The 20062-nt window shown below is 48.1% G+C and overlaps 1 protein-coding gene across 2 annotated transcripts; it reads left to right on the top strand.

Moving 5' to 3' along the window:
* Positions 1-1830: 1830 nt before the first annotated feature.
* Positions 1831-19691, top strand: sty (sprouty). Of its 2 annotated transcripts, none has more exons than XM_065477279.1 (2): positions 1831-2099; positions 15928-19691. In XM_065477279.1, exon 2 carries the CDS (start codon positions 16217-16219, stop codon positions 17168-17170), a length of 954 nt encoding a protein of 317 aa, XP_065333351.1. In that variant the 5' UTR covers positions 1831-2099; positions 15928-16216; the 3' UTR covers positions 17171-19691. The 2 variants fall into 2 exon arrangements, with proteins under 2 accessions (XP_065333351.1, XP_065333350.1); XM_065477278.1 differs by lacking the exon at positions 1831-2099 and adding an exon at positions 11267-11667.
* Positions 19692-20062: the final 371 nt, after the last annotated feature.

The following is a 20062-nucleotide window of genomic DNA, read 5'->3' on the forward strand; positions in this document are numbered from 1 at the left end:
TTTGGAAAATATTATAACTCGAATTTTTAGTCTCGATTTTTGTATGAATTGATTCAAACCAAGTTTTTTTTGTAAGTGACCTGAAGTCCAAATAATACACACCCTCTACAACTGCATATGGAAAGTTTTTAAATATGACTACAAAACGACAATCCTTTGACCCTAATTTTTTGAAACCTCTGCTATGTCTAAATTTGATTGGACTAATACAAATTGTAAAATTAGGGCTATGTTAACTAGACATTTATTTCATAGCTATATCATTTCCTCACCTGTTCATATAAATGTTTTCATCTCGATGTTATTGCTAATTGTAAATGTATCTATTGCGATTCCGCGCTTACTAGTATTGTATCATTTACTCGACTGTGTTAAACAACCTTTAACATTATTTCAAGCATCCTGATCCTTGTGTTAAAAAACAAAATTGTAATTGACTGCGTGAGTCGTACGCCGATGGTGTCCAATAAATGAATAAAAAATTTAATCAACCTGCTCTGTACGGCTTTTTAGCCGATTTTTACGGGTTGATGGTGGATTGAATTAATTGAATAGTTAAGCTTGATGGTGGTTATGGTAATACAAAGAATAGAAGTGTGAAAAAAATAATATCAGGCGCATGTAAAATTTCGCTGCACGCATCATTGACAGAGAAGGTAATAAAATGCGTCACAGAATATCAGCGACAAATTATCGGAATACCAGCTGGGAATTCTTTTCTTAACATGAAGGTTGAATGAGGACTAATGGATTGAAAAGAGGAATTCCCATGGAGCAATGATTTGGTCACAATTTGTCACAACAAGGGTGACTCACAATAAGCTATAAAAATTATTTTGCTGAATGGACTTGAGCTCTTCTCCCGGGAAAAGGAGTCCATTCAATCGTACCTCGTTCCACAAATCCGTGTCAAATAAAGCGGAAGAGGTGCGATGTTTGACCAGGACAAGAGGTACTATGCTTTTGTTAAATTGAACCTCAAGAGATGACAAAAGGGGAATATTTGGAAGGGTTATACTACCTGAAGCTGTTCAGGGCAGGGAATTTTCTCTCTCAGAAACCATGTGTTCGCTCAATGAGGAAAAATCGAATTTATTTTTAATGGGAAAAAATTAAGTTTATTAATTTAAATTTCTCGAAAAATGAAAAATACAAACAATGATAATAATATAATTTACCAACGCATTTTTTTAACGTAGCATATCTATAAGCTTTCAATTTCAAATTAGCTGCACTCTGGAGGAATTTTGAGTTGGTTAGCATTGTTGCTATCAGTTGAAAATTGCCTCTAAGAAAAGTACATACATTAATTCCAATGTAAAACATTTTTCCATGAATGACGTCGAGAGCCTTCTTGGTCGATAAAATGAAAATTATCTAAGGATATGTTCTATTTTGAAAAAAGTTTACCCAGGTGACCTGAATTAATTTTAAATTAACTAACAAGATGACTGGATCAGAAAAAATAAACTTCTATATTATGCGATTCCTTCAATTTGAGTTTGATTAATCGCAGGAACGGTGAGAAGATTTCTGTGTTTTTGGGCCGGACGCGAATTGGGCAGCAATGGTGGCCGCAGACGCATCCGCGCGAGAACAATGAACCGACATTTATTTTGATTGTTGGATCCGATTGTTGTTCATTTGACAGTCGAGAAACTTGGATCCAAATCCATTGGCGTATCCCGTGTGTGCGTGTGTCTACCGTCCTTACGCGCGAGATGTGGTGGCGGCGTCGCACTCAAGCCGGTCGTAGGCGGAAATTAGGAGGAGGTTGCAACGCCGCCGAGCGCCGAGGGCTTGGCGGCTGTGAGCGAGGCTGGGCCACTTCGTTCGTTTCATTGCTTTACCAGCCGCACCATAGCACGGCAACCAGGCGTCGACTCCGCTCTCTCGGCCGACCGAGTCTTAGAGTGCCGCCGCAGCGTCGATTTCCGCCGACCGGCAGTGCCGAATTGTCGAATTTTCCGGTACATGTGCTCCGTGCAGTGACGTGGTGAATTGTCCAGTGTTTTTTGGATTACGAGCCACCCGCTTTGGATATATACACACACACACACGCATCTCCCAGATACGAATTCCTTAACTCGGCGTGCGAGGTAAGTTCCACTGACATTTGTTTTCACCCTTCCGACCCACCCCCGCGGTCCCCATTCCGGGAAATGCAGGCTGGAAATGAGTGCCCACGTTGGCCGCTCGCTCCATTCATAAATTTTCCGCGCGTGACGTCACGTGAACCGGTAGGCGCCGCCGCCTCCAACTTCCGCTCCGCCGGCTACTCGCGTGTGCCGCGCACGGAAGGAAATTCCGGAATTCGGCGGGTCGGCACCCCGTGGAATAGGTGATGGTGATAATGTATGACAACGTGCAGCGGGTTGCATAACTCGTCCCAGCGGCACCATTCATGATTTCCCGAGTGACGTCACGAGCCGAGTATTTCCCCCCACCCTCGACGATTTGAAAGTCGATTACGGCCGTTGAGTCGAGATGCCTGCTGTCTTATCCATTAATTACGCGTGCGATGCGTCCGTCCGTTCATTGGTTTGCGGATTCTGCCGCGAAATAAATCCGTATAATGCCGCCTTTTCGACTTTCAACTCACCTTCGAGGACGACGCGCACACGGCACACAATTCCGTCCCACTCGTCGATTTCCGCCGCGAATTCATGAATCGACTCACATTCGTCAGAGGTTGATGCATTTTGACTGACAATGAGAGTTTGAAATATTGCGCGTTGCCCTCGTAGGAACCGCAAGTTATTTGGCAGAGATGACTGACTGTTTGAGTGCTATATGTGTGTCCCGATCCGAAAGGCACCACGTGGCCAGTTTAACTTTTCAAATTTCTTAGATTGAGGGAATTAGAGCAGTAGAAAACTTCATGCAACCTGTTTTCCCCGCAACAAAAGATTGGCTTTAAACCAGAATTTAAAGCAGGTTCCGATTATATTAAAAAATATTTTTCATATATGCATAATTTTCGAAATTTTCTGGCCAAATAGCTTGTTGACAATTTCAAGTTATTTACACTTGAAGAGCTCTTCACAACTTTTTTTGTGAATTGAAGTCAAGGCCATCTTTTTCTTGTAAAGATGACACGTATGATTTTTTTTTAAATATTGTAGAATTTCAATTGTTAAACTTACCTTTTAGTATGATTAGTGGTTAAAAAAGAATTAAAAAGCTAGAGCAATAAAAAGATCGATAAAATCTCCTGCTTATCGCAAGTTTTCCTTAAATCGTAGTTTGTATCTTTAAAAACATCACTTACCTTTGGCGACTTAATGCAGCCTTCAACTCATTCAATATTTTGTTTCCGATGAATTTAGAATGGTTGTTTATCAACAATCTCATTGTCGAATTTTCCACACTTTTTCTAATTCGACGTTAATGATTGAAACGTTCAGGAAAAGGGCGTGAGAAACACCTGCGGACGATAATTTTTGCCACGCTGAATCGTAAGCAGCGGCAATGGTCGCCAAGTGCGCAGCGTCCGGGCCGCGGCGGCTCGCGAAAGGGCCACATGGCGCGCGTGAAATGTGCAGCAATGGGTTGGGCGGGCGGCGCAATCTTTTATTTATTCATCCTCTAGGTGTGGTGCCATTCATATCTTCGGCACCGCGAGCATAATTACGCTCACACACGGCGGCGGCAGAAAAGTGGATTTACTTAGTGCGCACGATGGGCAAAGGGCACCCACACGCGGCACGTAGGCCGCCCTGAAAAGGAAGCGGCGACTCTGCTCCATTCAGTGGTCAACTCAATGTCACCGCATCCGCCCAAGCGTTTTGCACGCAATTCGAAATTGTCCATTATTTATCAATGAGAGCCGCAGAGAGCGGCCAGCCAGCGGCAGCAAAGCAGCAGCAGCAGCAGCCGGTGTCCCTATTTGGCATTTCGTTCATTTGCAGTTGCCGGCCGGCCGCGCTCGCGGTTATTACCACACCGCACACGCACCGCGGCCGCAGAAGCCGCCGTCGAGAACGAGTTTTTTCCCTCTTCTTCTTACCATTCTTGCTTCATTTCGTATGTGTGTATCGAGTCGACCGGCGCAGAACACGTATTGTGTATTTATATACACAAACACACACACACACTTACATAAAACGTGTATGTAGGAACGCAACTGCTGGAAAACTGGCTCTGAGCTGCGTGCCGATTTCGAGGAGTGGCATTTTTGCACAGCCAAGGACGAAAAGAAGTGCGGCGGCAGCCACTGCCGGGGAAATGCTGATGATCGCTCGAATTGAGTGCGATGCTTGCTGACTCTGGGCGAATATTGAGTTTGCATCGACATCTGACACTGACGCACTTATGTGAGAACAACTTGGACAAATCGAGCACGAGGCACAGAACCGTGCAGAGAATCGGAAATCGCAATCCATACAAAACTGACGTATATTATAGGCTTGAATTTCGAACCTCCAATGAGAGAAATCTGAGATATGTTTCTTGTCAGCTCTTCAAAAGAGACACCAGAAATATTAAATAAAAAGGAAAATTTTGACGCAATAAAACTGAGCAAATCAATGATGAGGAAAACAAGCATTTTTTTATATATATTTCGGGAGTGGAGAAAATTTAAGCAACTGTAATGACACCAGTTTTAATTAATATTCCTAAAATATATTTTGCCAGCATCAGACTCAATTTTCTGCTTGCTTTTTAGGTCTTCCGCACTTGTTCCATTTTTCTCCGTCAAAAAAAGACAAAAAGCCAATTCCGCAGAGTCAAAAGCCTTTTCCGAAAGTACCACGGAGACAAAGGAGCGTGATTGGTGCCGGCTGGGCCGCATGGCCGGCGAAGCCCGAAAATAAAAAGCAGATGTTGCGAGATGTAAAAAGGGAATCGTCGGCGGCTGGCGAGCGGAGTGAGTTAGTCGGTTTGCTTGGGCCCGGCGTTGCAGGAGGCAAAAAGTGATCGTACGCGATTAATGGTTGCTTTATTTGCCATCACACACACACACACACAGTCGCCAAATGAGATTGGCAAAACACAACACCGGAAGCAGCGCGTGGGTTTGCCAGCAAAAAACGCGGACTAGATGAGTGCGTGTGTATTTGTACCGCTCGACTCCTCTCTGCTGACTCTGGCAGACGAGATAAGCAGCGCAAATATGTATGTGTGTGTGTTTATGTGCCTCTCGCTTCCACTCACGCCACACAGATAAATAATTTGTATGTACGACCAGCGTATGCGCACATCTTCGAATTTCTTGTCGTTTTTTCTCGTTCTCGCTCTCTGCCAACAACCTCGGCGGCGCAATTTGCTCTCCTGCGACCCTTTGATAACTCCCGTCCCGCTCGAAAGGAGTATCTGTGTGAATCGTTTTGTATGATCTAATTGCGATTTTTTGCTGTGATTGCCGAATTCTCAAAATAGCTGTGGGACAACATTCTTCAATGCATTCATTGATTAGCTCAAAAATGTCGAGGTGCGAGAAAGGAAAACACTCCAATTTTTATTCTATATGGCTTGATTGTTTGGATTAAATTATCAGCTGGAAAAATATACACAAGTTAAAATGACAAATTTATAGGGCAATTAGTTAAGATTAGTTTTTTTATTGTAATATCGGGTGCGGTTTAGCATGAGTCACAATCGAATTGCCTGAATGAAACACAGATACGAATCTTATCAAGTTTATGGTCTTAACATAACACTTGTTAAATTTTTCCTGTTTGCCTTCTTTTTGAGGTCAATCAACTACTAAAAAAGAGATGCGGTGAAGAAAGGCAATATCACATATTTCCGTAAAGAGCAGCCATGATTTTTGTCCAAAATTGCAAAAGAGATCTTGACCAGTTATTCAAGTTCGAAAATTCCTCGGCCGCTTAATTCATTCCAGCGCGGAGACGCGCCACCACTTATATAAACTTGACGAGACGGTCTCGATTCCGGCACATTTCTAAAAATACCGAAACCAAAGCACGATTCTGAGAATGCCCGCCACTTCTGGAGACGATATTTTTTTAAAGAAAAAAAAACACAAACCATCGTCATCCACGGCGCAGCATCTCGTCGGGAAAGACGCTTCCTCTCACATCAGCGAGCGGCATGCAGCAGGAAATAATCAAAGAGGCAGCGTCTTCGCGTTCAATATCCTGTCGGCGCGCACAGATGCAAAAATTCTCGCATACCTGCACGCCGCGGAGGAAACTGCCATCGCCGCCGCTGGTGTCGAAAGGAAATTGCCAGCAAGAAAATTGCTTTAATCAAATTCCTCCTGTTGGGGCCGTAAATTTGTGAGTGTGTGTGTGTGTGTGTGTGTGTGTGTGTGTGTGTGTGTGTGTGTGTGTGTGTGTGTGTGTGTGTGTGTGTGTGTGTGCACAGAAGGCGCGCAGGGCGAACGAGAAGATAAATACACGTGCGTTGTTTCTCGGCGCGCTGCTGCTTTATTGTCTGCGCGCTGTTCCTCGGGGCAGCAGCAAAAAATAAAAAAATATATATACTGTTTTCAAGTTTCCTGTGGCAGAAGCAGCAGTCAAGATATCAGGTTGCTCCGACTGACTGACTGCTGCTGGAAAAGCTGCTTGGTGCGCGCACACACACACGGCTTTTTACACAGCTTGCCAGCAGGCCGCGAGATGAATTGATGATGAAAGAGCAGCACAACGAGTTTCAGCTCGATTTCCTCCTCCTCGCGATATTTAAAACGAGTCCCTGCTTTCGGAATACTAACTTTTATCCCCGAGGTGGAAAAAAATTGGGATTGATCAAACCGAAAGAGTTTTATTTCTTTCTTTTTTTCTTGTTGCTACAGTCAGAAAACACCTGGCCTGGCTCATTCATAAGAACAGGTGCATTTTCCTCTGAGCACCGAGCATCTCACGCAAGCAAACTCATTTCCCACGGCGCTAACGAAATCCCATCCGGTGGGCGCACAAAGAAAAAAACAACTCTTTTCCAGACAAAATCACTCATCCGTCGAGCAAAGAGCCGAATAAAAAGTGGAAACAACTCGCTTCCCCCGCGGTCTGCGTTTGAGTGTGATTCGAGCATACGGCAGGTGCTGCGCCCAGCGTCTCTCGTCTCGGGCCGATTCCTGACAGCATTATTTAATTGTGGCATCAGCTGGCGGGCGGATTGCCTACCTCGAGGATTTCATTCAAACGCCGCTGGCAGATGCTGCTGCACAAACCAATCAAAGGTGAAAAGCACCTGGCCGGCTGCCTTCGCGGACGTAACAAGCCGCAGTCTATTGCAGATCGCGCGAAACCTGGCGGCCGGCCAGCCAGCAGAGCGAAATAAGAAGTCGTCTTTTGACGTCATTTCCTGCTCCACACCGCGCCCTAGACCCTTCACATATATACAAACGACGTCGCCGGCCAGCTTTCTGGCTTTCTCGAACGCTTTGCCACTCGCAGCATCGCCTGGTGGTACTGTTTTGTTGGACGAGATCGGTCGTTGACCTCTCCTCACGAAATGACTCGAAAAGATCAGCTTTAGAAAAACTGTTGCGCTCTCAAATTTCGAGCAAACTAGCTGGAATCCGATTGAGAATTCTGAGCAGCGAATAAGTAGGAAGCGGGCGCGGTGTGCTGTTTAATTGGAGCCAAGTGGCGGCCGCCTTCGCGTGCGCTCGTCCGTCCCGGCGTCCGACGTTAGATGCACAAACACAAACAGTCGCCAGCCAGCAGTGCCGCTTATTAAACAGGACGCGCGGCTAAAAATACAACGAACACGAAGGTTAAGTAAGAAGGCCAAGCAAACGCATGTCCAGCTAGCTCGCTCGGTGTGTTTTAATGGCTTTTTTAATGAATGAACTGTGCAACAACATACACACTCGATCCGCCGACCGAACATTCTCGTGCGCTTTTCGCACGCCCGACGAAAAATAAAACGTTTTTGCAATTGTTTATCGAGAGAGGAGGAAGCGAGCTGAGCGGGCGAGAGCGTTCGTGTCCGAGCGAGCTGGCCTGGCTGGGGCTGCGGCCTGCGTTGTTGGCTCTCTCGCTCTCCTCGCAGCCATCAGTCAATCAACCTCCCCCTTATCTGAGGCCCATTCATAAAAACGTCCGACTCGAGTGCCGGCGCGCACCACCAGGCGGCGTCACGAGCAGTGCCACCTCTTGCAAGCGGCCCACCCGCTCACCCAGACCAGATTGTTGCCCAATTTAGACGCTCTATAATTTTGCTAAAAAGAAATTTTGTAAATTACTTGGACAAAGAGTAAACTGCACCGAAAAGTTGGGAAACAATGGTGAATTCACTCAACTTCGTGTTAAGAAATTTGTTCTAAAAATCTGCGTCCAGTTTGAAAGCAGAAAATCCTTTTATTCTTTTCTTTATGCAGGACCTCATCTGGCCTGAGGGTAGAAAAGACATAATGCTTCCTGAAAAGAGTGACCCAGAATATTTTAAAAAATAGACCCTCGTTTCCTAAAATTCCTATCTAAATAAGTCATTTTTTTCAACCATGTGGTTCAGCGCCCCTAACACGCACATGTTTTTAAGGCATTGTGGCCCAGGGATTTTAGAGAGCAGATTTGTCGGAGTTTCTAAAAAAGAATTCACACCGCTCCTTTGTCCAACATCGTCCGCACATGAAAAGAGCCGAGCGAGCGAGCACAATTACCTTGTCCGAGCCAGCGTGCGAACACTAGAGATTCCGACCATAGAGAAAAAGAAAGAGCAGGGAAAGAAAATCGAGTGCACATTTTACCGCGAGCAATATAGTCAAGGACGTTGTGGGGAGACGACGACGCTGTTTTAAACATTAACCTCATATTTCAATCAAATACTCGATCGCCGATGAGGATGCTTTCGCGGATGCCTTTGATGAGCATCGGCGAAAGAATATGGGAGAGAGCGACTCCCCAATGCGCTATCATTACTTTTCTAATTCGTCAAAACAATCCGAAACTAACGTAACACAAAATATCAAGGGGTCGCGGTAAAATAGTTAAGTCCTAGCGAGAATCGAAATTGGGATCGAAATTTCATAACTGAAAGCGATTCTCGTTCTCTCGCGCAACAAGACGCGAGATCACGAACACGGAAAGTGCATTAGCAAGCGAGAGCGGACGCAGTGTGTGTTTTCATTGCACGAAAACAAGAGAGAGAATAAAAGGTGTCGGATGATCGCCTCTGATTATATGTACGTATACTCTTGACGCGAGTGTTGGATTTCTCGCTTTTCCTTGAACTCTTCTCGAATGCGATTCTACGAAATATTGCACATAAAGTTAAAACGCGGTCGCAATCCGAAGTGACGCGTTTGATTGAGGAAAATGCGAAATAGGATTGACGTCTGTTTGATAAACGCTCGAATTTGGGGATTACCGCGGTGAGCACCTTTCGCAATAAATTCTTCAATCTAGCTTTTCGCCTCTGGACGAATTGTGTTCCAATATGTTTGAACAGAACAATTCAGAGCACATTACACCCAGGCAGCGCTTTCCAAAGAGCAATTCTCTAATTTGGGCTGGTCCCGCAACCGAAATTCGGCGAAGCAATGCGCTCGCCGAAGCGGGTCTTTGACGTCAGTGGTGTCTATGGAAGCGAATTCGCAATTGCCAATTTTTAATTAGTACCGCTGATTACTCGGGAACCGAGCGTGTTTTTCGGCGGCGCGGAAAAACGCAACTGCGCGAAGGTAGACGTGATAAATATTAATGGCACGTCTACTGAATGGAGATTTTCTTCTTTCTCGCGAGCAGCGGCCGCAACAATGAACGGAAACAAAAAGTCAGCGGCGGCGGCAACGCGGTGCACGTTTGTGTCATACGTTGCCGGTGCGGTGCCGCCGCCGCGCCACGGAGGCAGACTTCCTAATTCATTCATCATAACACGCACGAGGTCAAAATAATTATCATACAGTAGCGATAAGGAATAAAAAAGATGAGCAGCAGCCGCGCTCGTTCACTCGGCTGCCATTATTAGAAATGATAATAATTCAGCAGCCAACGCCGGTGGGTGCATGACGCTTTTTGATAAAACGGCCAGCTAGGCACCGGCGGCAGGCACGATTCAATGGAAATGAGAGTTTCGTTCTCACTCCTCCGGTGCATTTCCATGATTGATGCCCCACGTGTAATTAAGGTCTTATCCGGTTGTATCGAAGCAACCGCGAGATTGAGAGAGAGACACACACTCGGCAGTGCTGAGAAAGTGCTAATATTTCTTCTTATTCAATTGCGAGAGTTGCTTTGTGTGTTGTTTGCCAGCTCCATCCGTGCCTCTCTCTCTCTCTCTCTCTCTCTCTCTCGCTCTTTGGAACAGACACTGACGGCGGATTGTTTTCGAGCGGAAATCGATCTGACGCCGCTGAGAAAAACACATTTATAATATTCGATGCCTGCGCGCGGAACGAACTGCCAGATGAATGGAGAGGATGTGGCCGCGGCGTAAACAAGCCAAGAGTTGCTTGCCAATGATTTTCTGTACTGCTAGAAAATGATCTGGCCAAGGTTAATTTGCATAATCGGCCGTGGAATTACTGATTTGCGCTCATTAATCGCTCATTTGCACTTGGATGAATCAGCCATGCTTTCAAAGAAGAATTTAGTTGCGGTTTTGAGTTTTTCTCCACTCAAATAATTATTATTTTGTTTTTTCAAGAAGAGCTGAGTTGGCTAATCATCGTCTGTTTTAATTTTGCTTGAAGTATCTCAGCACCATCAAGTACATCACTGTTCACAAATGTCTTCATAATGGAAGAGAATATTCCAGGAAATTTTTTCAAACTTTTCGCCTCATGATTAGATAATAGCGGCAGAGTGGCTTTAGGAGCGGAAACTTGGTTAAAGCTCGGCGTGACGAATGTAAAGGCGTGCAAAATGCGTTGTATTTTTTCAATGGGTGCCGTGGGCAGAAATTCTGATTTGACGGAAAGTCTGGCAGAATAAGAGAAAATTCCTTTTACGGCGAGCTGGCAGAAAAGGCGCCAAGCGCGCTAGGATGCGTAGCCAGAAAGTCGGACGGAGAGTGCGGCGGCGCCTGGGCTTTGCACACTCGCACAATTAATCTGGGACGGCGAGCAGCGCAAAAAAGCAGCGCCGAGCATTATAAATGTGCAGAAAGAGGCCGCGCGTTTGCGTGGAAAAGGCGCCGGAAGGGCAGAGGCGTTAGGCGCCGCGGCTGCTGGCTGCGCGAACGGCCGGCCGGGGCAGGCAGGCCGCGTGTGTCGGTCGGTCGGGCCCAGTGCAGGCGTCTGTGTTCACATGGCCGGCGTGCCTCGGCAGGTAGGACGGCGCGTCGTGGCAACGCCGCCCTCCCCTGCAGCCGCTTCTGCGCCGGGCCTGCGCACGGCGCGCAGCAGCCCGTCCGACAGGCTCAGTCGACGAGCAATTGTCCGCGCGAGCAGATCTGTGTCGGCGCAGCGCGACGCCTTTCTCGCCCCTGAAGCAGCGCCAGGTGTGCCAGGCGGCGGCCGAATCGTCCGCCGGCCGCTCGTCCCGAGTGCCGACCCCGCCCGGACAGGCGCAGCCACCGTCCCGTCCGAGCTGAGCGCGCTAAAGTGTCCGGCAGCAGCCACCAGGATACACGGTGCTAGCTCTCTTTCTCTCTCACTGTCGCTCGCTCACTCAGTCAGCCGCCGAAACCAGTGTGCAGTGCCGTGTCACGTGTGTCTGTCCAGTGGGAATGTGCCCGTCCGACGCCGCCACCGCAGCCGCGTCCAGCCGTCTCAGCCCCAGCGTGCGACGCCCCAGCATTTTCGTGACTGTAAGTCGTCTAGCTCGTCCGGCCGCCATTGAGCCCGACCCATTCACCAGCTTACTCAATGAACGCGCCAACACGCGCGCCTTTCCAAAATGCCTGGCCGCTGCCACGTCCCGGCCGTCCCGCGCGAGGGCCTTCGACGAAAAAAGTCCCGCACGAATGAATGGGCCGCTAGCAGTTCCCAGCATTTTACTCGCGATTTCATTCAAACCGCATCGCATTCGGGCGAGTGCTTTGGTATATTCGCAATTAGTTTCTAAATCGGATGCGAGATTCACGAACCTACTGTTACTAGGAATTTAATTCTGAAATGCCGTGGATGTCATATCCTGTTTGCGAACCGAAGGCCTGCATTGCAGCGCACTGGTAGCGCAACTCAAACATGAATTACACGTTTTTTCGCTCGCCATTCAACACCGGAAATGGACACAGATACTCGGTACGATCGTTTCGCGGTCATTTAGATCTCGAGTTCCCAATGACCCGACGCACGAGGCGCAATTCAAGCTGACCCACCCGAAATTCCAAACCGCAAAAGGCCCAAATTTCCGAAAACCGGTCCCTGCCTTGACTCCACCCCGCCACGTTTCTAATGCCGCAGAGCCGCCGTCGACTCGTTTTAATTCCTCTATAATCTCGATTGGGAGTCAACAAATTAGCAAAATTCATTAAACGCAGAAACAAATAAATTCGGAGCAATAAAAAAGCGTGGAAAAAAATTGAGGCCGAAGGCGACTTCCTGCCTGCCGAGTGCGTACGGAATTTCTTTGTGGGCCTTGAATCAATCTCCACCTTGAATGGGGGTTCGCCGCATGAATGAAATGTGCACCCCTCATTATTATTGACCAGCCGTTCGCTTCCCCTTTACTCGCGGCCAGCCAGCGGGGTGGTCTCGCTCGTGTTGGGGCAGGGCCGCGCGCGTTGCACTTGAGACTTGCGGCGATCGTGCCGAATTATCGCCGAAAATAGCGAGCGTGTGCATGAATGGCGTGGTGGCGGCGGCGGCCGCTGCTGCTGCTGTCGCAAGCGCCATTAACGAGGTTAATTCATTAATATCCGTTAAGATGTGGCGGCGTGACAACCGGAAGTGAGCCGCGGCAGCAGCCGCTGCTGCATTTAACCCCAATCGACTAAGCGAGCGAGCGAGCGAACTCGGACACACGGCCATTCATTTGTATTCAGCGCGCCCGGCTCTTTTCCAACTCAATCAATTTCGACCATCTTGCTCAATTCAATTCGTGGCTAATTGGAACTAGATCAAACCAGAAACGTGAAAATTTTTGCTTTGGCCGAACCACGTGCTGGATGAAATCGTTTTCATGATGTATGCAGAAATTGTAGCGACCTAAATTTTAATAAAAGAAAATTAATGTGGGTTAAACGAGAATCTAATCTGGATAATTGACTGTAATGTCTCTGTTTTAATTAACTGAATGGCTATGACAGATATTTATCTTTTAATTGCTTTACTTAAACACTTAAGACGTTTACAATTTCCAAAGGCCATTTGCCCGTACGCCAGTTTGCCACGCACGTCTATTTGAATAAGCCTGGCCCGGCCTCTTTTTTTAGATTTTTAATGTTTATCCAGCGCGCCGGGTATTATTTATTTGCCTGGCTGTCGGACCGACTGGTGTCTCAGTGGCAGCACTCGCGCTGAAGGTTATCACAGCCTCGAATTTTCCCTAGAGGATTATTAATAACAATATTATTATTATGAAATATCTACACCGTAGGAGAGCAGGGCGGCAGACAAGTTATTTCTCACTCTCGCTGCACTAAGGAAATTGCTTTGGCATACATTTTCAACTAATGTGTTGGTTGGGCAGAATATTCAGAATCGTTTTCGAAACGCCGACACAAGGCAGGTGGAATGAGGCGGCAAATTTCCTCGCGACAACCAGCGATTCGCACTTTTGAAGTGCTTTTTTCACTTTTTATCGCCTACCCACGTCCGGTGTTTTCATTAGGCGGCAGCAGGAAGGAACTTGCGATGAATGGACGAGCAGAGTTGGAAACTTTGTGTTCAGCGCCGAACAATCGGGCAGTCAGAAAAAACGGCGGCTTCGCCGAAGTTTGCGGCCGTCCACCTTCCACCGCACTTTTCTGTGGAATTGACATTCCGTTTTATATCACACACGAAACGTCAGTCAAGCCAGACAGCTGGGTCGCTTAAAAAGCAAGCGCGGCTCAGGTTTCAAGCAGCCTCTTCTCGGGCTCGCAACCCTTCCAGTCGAAAATTGCGGTCGCCGCGTGTCTCTTTCTGCTGCTCCAATTGACCGGGATTGTTTCTCTTTTTCTCGGAAAATGCTAGCGCACCGGAAGTCGCCAGCGCCCGCGCCTGCACGCCGGCAATTATGAATGAAGTCGCTGATAAGCGGGCCCCGTGTTTACATGCGATTCTGCCGTGCAAACACCGGTGAATATTTGTGCGTGTACACTCGCGGCACGATCCCAAGGACAGTCGATTTTTTCCTCGCAATCCTCCCATTTCCTTTTTTCGATCGTCGCCGTTTTTCGTCCGCCGGCCGCGTACCTGGCGTCGCTGCCTCTCCGTGCTGCTTGATCATTGATGCCAGGGAAACCAGTTGAAAAAGGTAGAACATTCTACCTGCCGCCCTACCTGCACCTAGACTTGCCTGGCAACCAGAAAAAGAGCAGATGTTCTCAACCGAGCAGCGGCAGCTCGCTCTCCTCTCTCTCTCTCTCTCTCTCTCTCTCTCTCTCTCTCTCTCTCTCTCTCTCTCACTCACTCTTTTTAATGCTGCTTTTCGTCGTCTCCCAGACTGAATGTTTTGAATGAACCCTCGCTGCCCCGATTATAATATCCATCCCGGAGGAATCCGGCATCGAATCCGAATCGGAGAAAGCGATCGAGGCCGCCGGATGAAAGAGAAAAATCAGAGAGTATGTGTGCTTACGCGGCTCGTCTCTTATCAGCGCCCGATAATGAATTATAAATACAAATATGAAGTCATGCCGGTCGGTGATGGCCGTCCTGGCTCGCTGATTCAATTCACAGCAGCAGTGCAGTCAATCGTCGCTGATAAGCGGGACGCATTCCTCAGCACTTCTCACAGTGAATCCGGTCGGATTTTTCAGCGCCATCGGACGCACCCGTTATTTTTTCTCGCTCTCTCATTTTATTTTGAGCCGGCACGCAATTAGAAATCATGAGTAGGATGTGCTGGCTGATCCTTCCGACCTCGTCAACGACGGCTGTTATTTTTAACCCGTCTCTGCCGCCGCCGCCGCCGCTTCTGCTGCTGCTACGGAGTTAATGAAAAAACGATCGGCGTGCGCGTTGAATTGCTCTCGCTCGCTGCTGACCACTCCTTGTTTCTCAAACAGTGCGGCTGCCGCTCAATTGAGCAACATTGTGTGTGCGTGAACCGAGTGCTCAAGAATGAGAGACGGTGTAATTCCATCGTGAGCGCGATAAACACTCTTTGCTGCAGCGTGCGTGAGCTGTTCTTGAGCAGCGCGAGATGCCGTTTATTAATTGCGCGATTTTGCACGCACTTGGCCGGTCTAGCCGGATCGGTTGATGCTTTTTTTCAATTGCGGCCGACTTTTTTCCAAACGATAGGGCGGGATTTTCACAGGAGCGAGCCAGAGAAAGTTGTTGTTCTCGATCTTAAGGGTGTAGCTGCTGGAGCAACACACAAAGGCGGTGGTACACGTCCAACGCGCGCGTGGGCACCACTCTCGGGTGTATTGATAGGCAAATGCAAATGCGGCGTGCTCGTTGGGCAAGACACGCGTACTTGAGCGCTCGCGCTAGAAAGGTGTTTCTTTCGTCCCGGGATATTAATAGTAGTGCGGTCGTAGGTTTTGCGCGCGCGACATTGTGTCCTCCTCGTTTGATTGAGGTGCTCGCGATCATTGCAAATGTCGCAAGGTGGAAAGGAAAGAGAGGTCGATTGTCTTGCGCCGAGAGTGCGAAACGAACGCGCTTCTGCGGGCGTTATGAAACGCGCGATAAACCCTGCCCACGATGGCTCGTTTGTTCGTCCGTGATGGCATTTTAATGCGAACAACAAAGGAGTACAGTCAAGGGCGGCAATTGATTTTAATTGATGATGGATTTATTGATTGCGACCGTGTGTGCGGTGTGCGGCAAACAAAGCAATCTGCTGTTGCTGCTGCTGCTGCGGGAGGACGTTGCGTCGGACGCAGTGCAGCGCCCCTTGCTCCCCTGTCTCATTATTTCTGTGTTGGAAGCTAATGTATTAACGCGTGTCGTGTGTGCTCTTGTTGCAGGTGCCAATGGAGTGCTGCTGATGCTATGCGGCTGGAGGACGGCCTGCACAGGTAGCCAGAGCAGCAGCAGCAGTGGCGGAGCGATGCCTTGCTCCTGGCGGGCCATGCTGAAGAAGAACGTGGGCCGAGCCGCCATCGAGAGCAACCGTCGTCACCGCGAGCCGAGGAAGGCTTCAGCAACAGCAGCAGAATCAGAAGAAGAAACGCCCGAGACGAGGGGCGTGGTTGCGTCGGCAGCAGCTCGGTGTCGCTGGGCGCATTGAGCCGCGAGCTGGTGCGAAGAAGATCCATGGCCCTGCATGGAAACGCGTCCGCCGCACGTCCGTCGCTAGCCGCAGCAGCAGCCGCCCCGTCGTCGCTACCTCAAGTGCACCGCGTCGTCGGCGGAGGAGGCCTGCGCACGCAGCAGCAGCTTCAGCAGCAGCAGCCGCTGCTCCCGAGGCGCAGCAGCCCGCAGGAGGCGGTCAGCCTCGCGCAGCCGCGTCCAGACGGCGAGCGGGTCGCCAACGATTATGTGGAGGCGCCGCTGCGCAGCGACTCGGCACCTCCCCGCCCCCCTAGTCGAGCCGGGCATGCGCAGTCAACGGGACCGCGCCAACCCGCGCGCCTGCCCCTGCCGACGGCGGCCAAGCGGCCGCCGCCTCAGCAGGTGGTCACCAAGCAGCCGCGCAAGAAGTCTTCCGCGGAGGCCGCCGCCGAGTGCGTGTCGGCCTCGGCCGGCGGCGTCGACGGCGACAAGCCAGGCATCTGCCCCGAGTGCGGCGAGTGCAAGTGCAACGCGTGCCGTAGCCCCAGAGCGCTGCCCGAGCGCTGGCTGTGTAACAATAACGTGTACTGCTCGCCGGCGGCCTTGGTGGACTACTGCAGTTGCCTCTGTTGTGCCAAGGCTTTCTTTTACCACTGCTCCAAAGACTACGAGCGCGACGACGGTAGCGCGCCGTGCGCGGACGAGCCGTGCTCGTGCGCAGCGCCGCGCGCATGCGCCCGCTGGGGCTGCCTGACCGCGCTCAGCATCGTGCTGCCCTGCCTCCTGTGTTACTGGCCGTTTAAGGCGTGCAAAGCCGGCTACGAGTCGGTGCACAACCGGCTGACCAGCAACCGCGGCTGCCGCTGCCGGCCACCGCAGCCGCCGCTCCTCCCCGCGGCCGGCAACGCCCCCCTCCCGGCGGCCGCCAGCAACAAGGCGCTGCTTGACGGCAGCGCCGCCGACAAACGGCTGCTCGACTCGAGCCCCGAGTGTTGACCCCTGCCCTCCCTGCGCCCAACCCCCTTACAGCCCTTTGTTAGTGCTTTTGCGCGCGCAAAACGGACGCTCTCAAAACCGACAACTTAAATTATATATGAAAATGAGAATCGCGATGATGATGATATGTAGAGACACACGAACACATACGCAAACACTTACACGAACCCTGAAACAAATAATACACTTTCACGAACACACAACACGTGAACACACACACAAAATCCAAACACACACACAAACACACATTACACACCCACACGAAAACGGAACTGCTGCTACTCGAGTGTTTCGCGTCAACGTGCGTCGATCATATATTGTGTTATCAGGGATTTAAAACTGCTGAGAGAAAGAAACAAGTAAAAAGATGATCAATTAAGCAAGCCAACCTACTCTTTTTTTCTTTCGTCGCCAAAATCAAACACATACACACTCGCGCGTTTGTTGTTGTTGATTCCCGCCCATTTCTTTACTTCTTCACGCTCTGATGATAATTTTTTTGTCTAAATGTATCGAATCTATCCTATCTTATTGTGTTACGTAATTAAAAGTACTACAGCATTGTGCATTTAAAAACCACAAACAAACACGCAATCAACCAATCAACCACTCTCGCCTGTAAACGCCATTTCTGATACGACCACTTTTTTACTGCTATTTTGTTGAGTTGATGATAATGATGGTTATTATTATTCTATATTGATTGAATTGTTACGAACGCGGGTGGCTCTCATCATTTTTTAATGCGAACATTAGAATGCAAAGTACACAAGTCTCAAAAAGTCCTCTATATTTTTACTTATTGTAATAAACCTGCCTCTCAGAAGTCAAATCAAAAGTAGCAGTTCTTTGTCCGCTTCTGACTAATGCTGTTGAACAAACAAAATAGATGCCAATTTTCTTCACGAACGGGCGGGCGGTTTCCACTGTCTCTGATATTTTGTCTGTGTTTATCAATCGCAGGCCGCCAGCAGCTCCCGATCGAAAATCGGAAAAGACGTCCCGCCGCGAACTGCTTGCTCCCCTTTCTACCCTTTTCTACGTAACTCTTCCCGCTCTTATTTAATTAATGTGTATTTAAATTATTAGCTGGTTGCATTTTAGAAGTCTTCCTCGGTTTAGTAATACGGAAAGTGCGAGCAACGAGTCTTGTTTTTATTAATTATCGTATGCTAGTCTTGTTAGACTTTAAATACTACTGAAGCTCGAAGACTCCCAACCGCAACGTCTTAAACGTGGGCGGCGGCGCCGCGGGGCGCCCCCTCTTCCCTCTCACGGGGGCTGCTGCGTCCAGAGAAACAAAAAATGAAATGAAACTATTGAAAAACGGACTTATATTGTCGGATTAATTAATGCGTACGACGAAACAAAACACGATGTCTAAAAAACGGAGAAAGCAAGCGGAAGCAAAAGTTGGTGTGCGTTATTTAAATTTGTAAAACACTCAGATGAAAGAAAGCTATTTTTTATATTCCCCCAGTATTATCTAGTCTGCGGCAAAAAAGTATGATTGTGTTATTGCGGAATGCCAGGTCTTTACTGTATGTATATCTCATTAAGATGATTTAAGCAAAGATGAGGAGAACTAAGTAAGAGGAGAGTGGAATATATAAAAAGCAGATTTCTTGTGAACATTCGTCTCCTTGACTGGTAAAACGAACAGCGGTTGTACACACTTTCTTTACGTCTTTCTTTTGTGTGCCCTCTCGGTGGAAAAATAAAAGTCAGACGCAATGATATATCCGCATTCTTTTCTGAATTTCATATTTATATCACGCAAATCACACGCTACAGACCGAGTGCCAGCTTTTTTTAAATCGAAGCGCGCACCGAGAACCGATATTGAACAAGTGAATTCAAATAGAGATGAAAAATTGTTGCTTGTTGGATTACTATATATTTTTGACCTACTTGTTATGATACTCTCATCTGCTCATTGTCATTCTCACATTCACACACACACACTCTCATTATTTGTTGGCTAAATGGTTAATAATCGTGCGATTTCGACGAAACTATTAAACAAAAAGGCAAAAAAGAAACGCCAATTTCACAAAGAAGGAGATGTAATATAGAGATATTATTACCACTACTACTACCAACTACTACCCTAATCATTCATACATTATTTTGTAACTTGTAATGCGACAAGCTATAGTTTCCCCTTGCTGCTATTTTACCCTTCCAAACTCAACAACAACAACATCAAATTTGAAAGTGGACGAAATTTCTTTTGATTTTTGCTGTCACGAATTGAGAGAGAGATTGATAACCCAAACGAAAAATTACAAACGCAACTCGCCCGCCAGCTCTATATTTCTATGATGCGCAAAACGATCGTGTTTTATTGCTACACAAACACACACCACTGTGTAATGTCAAAGGCATGCTGCTTACAGAAGTCGTCAGATTGTAAGAGAGATGATGAAAAATGTAATAAATCTTTGTTTTACAAAACTGTACATAAATAAAAAAACATTTAATGTAATATTAATTATAATAATAACAAAGATGAAAATAATTCTCGGCTGTTTGTTTTGCGAAACCAATCCATCTTTTAGTATTAGTAAGCCAGACAGGGGATGCGTTTCTCTTCGCACACGGGGGGGTTTCGAGTGGAAAAGCGCGGCGTGCAGGTCTACGCTCCATTCCCTCTCCATTCATCGTTTCCTCACAAACTATTAATTAATGACTTCCTTCTCATTCATAAATAAAAAATGGACCGGCCTTTCTCAGTCGGCAGCCGGCTTCCCCGCCGCTCTCTCCGCTGCTCGCCGCGTCAGCCGGCGGGCCAAATTCGGCCCAAGACGAAGCAGCGAGCGAAGAAGTCGTCGACAGAGGAAGGAAGGAAGGTCGAATGCAACGCACGCCGAGAGCAGCCAGCAGACGCAA

This window comes from Cloeon dipterum, chromosome 2 (genome assembly GCF_949628265.1).
Source record: "Cloeon dipterum chromosome 2, ieCloDipt1.1, whole genome shotgun sequence".
Taxonomy (NCBI): Eukaryota; Metazoa; Arthropoda; class Insecta; order Ephemeroptera; family Baetidae; genus Cloeon; species Cloeon dipterum.

Coding starts and splice junctions, on each gene's coding strand:
- sty (XM_065477279.1), top strand. CDS start 16,217: ATGGCCCTGCATGGAAACGCGTCCGCCGCACGTCCGTCGCTAGCCGCA.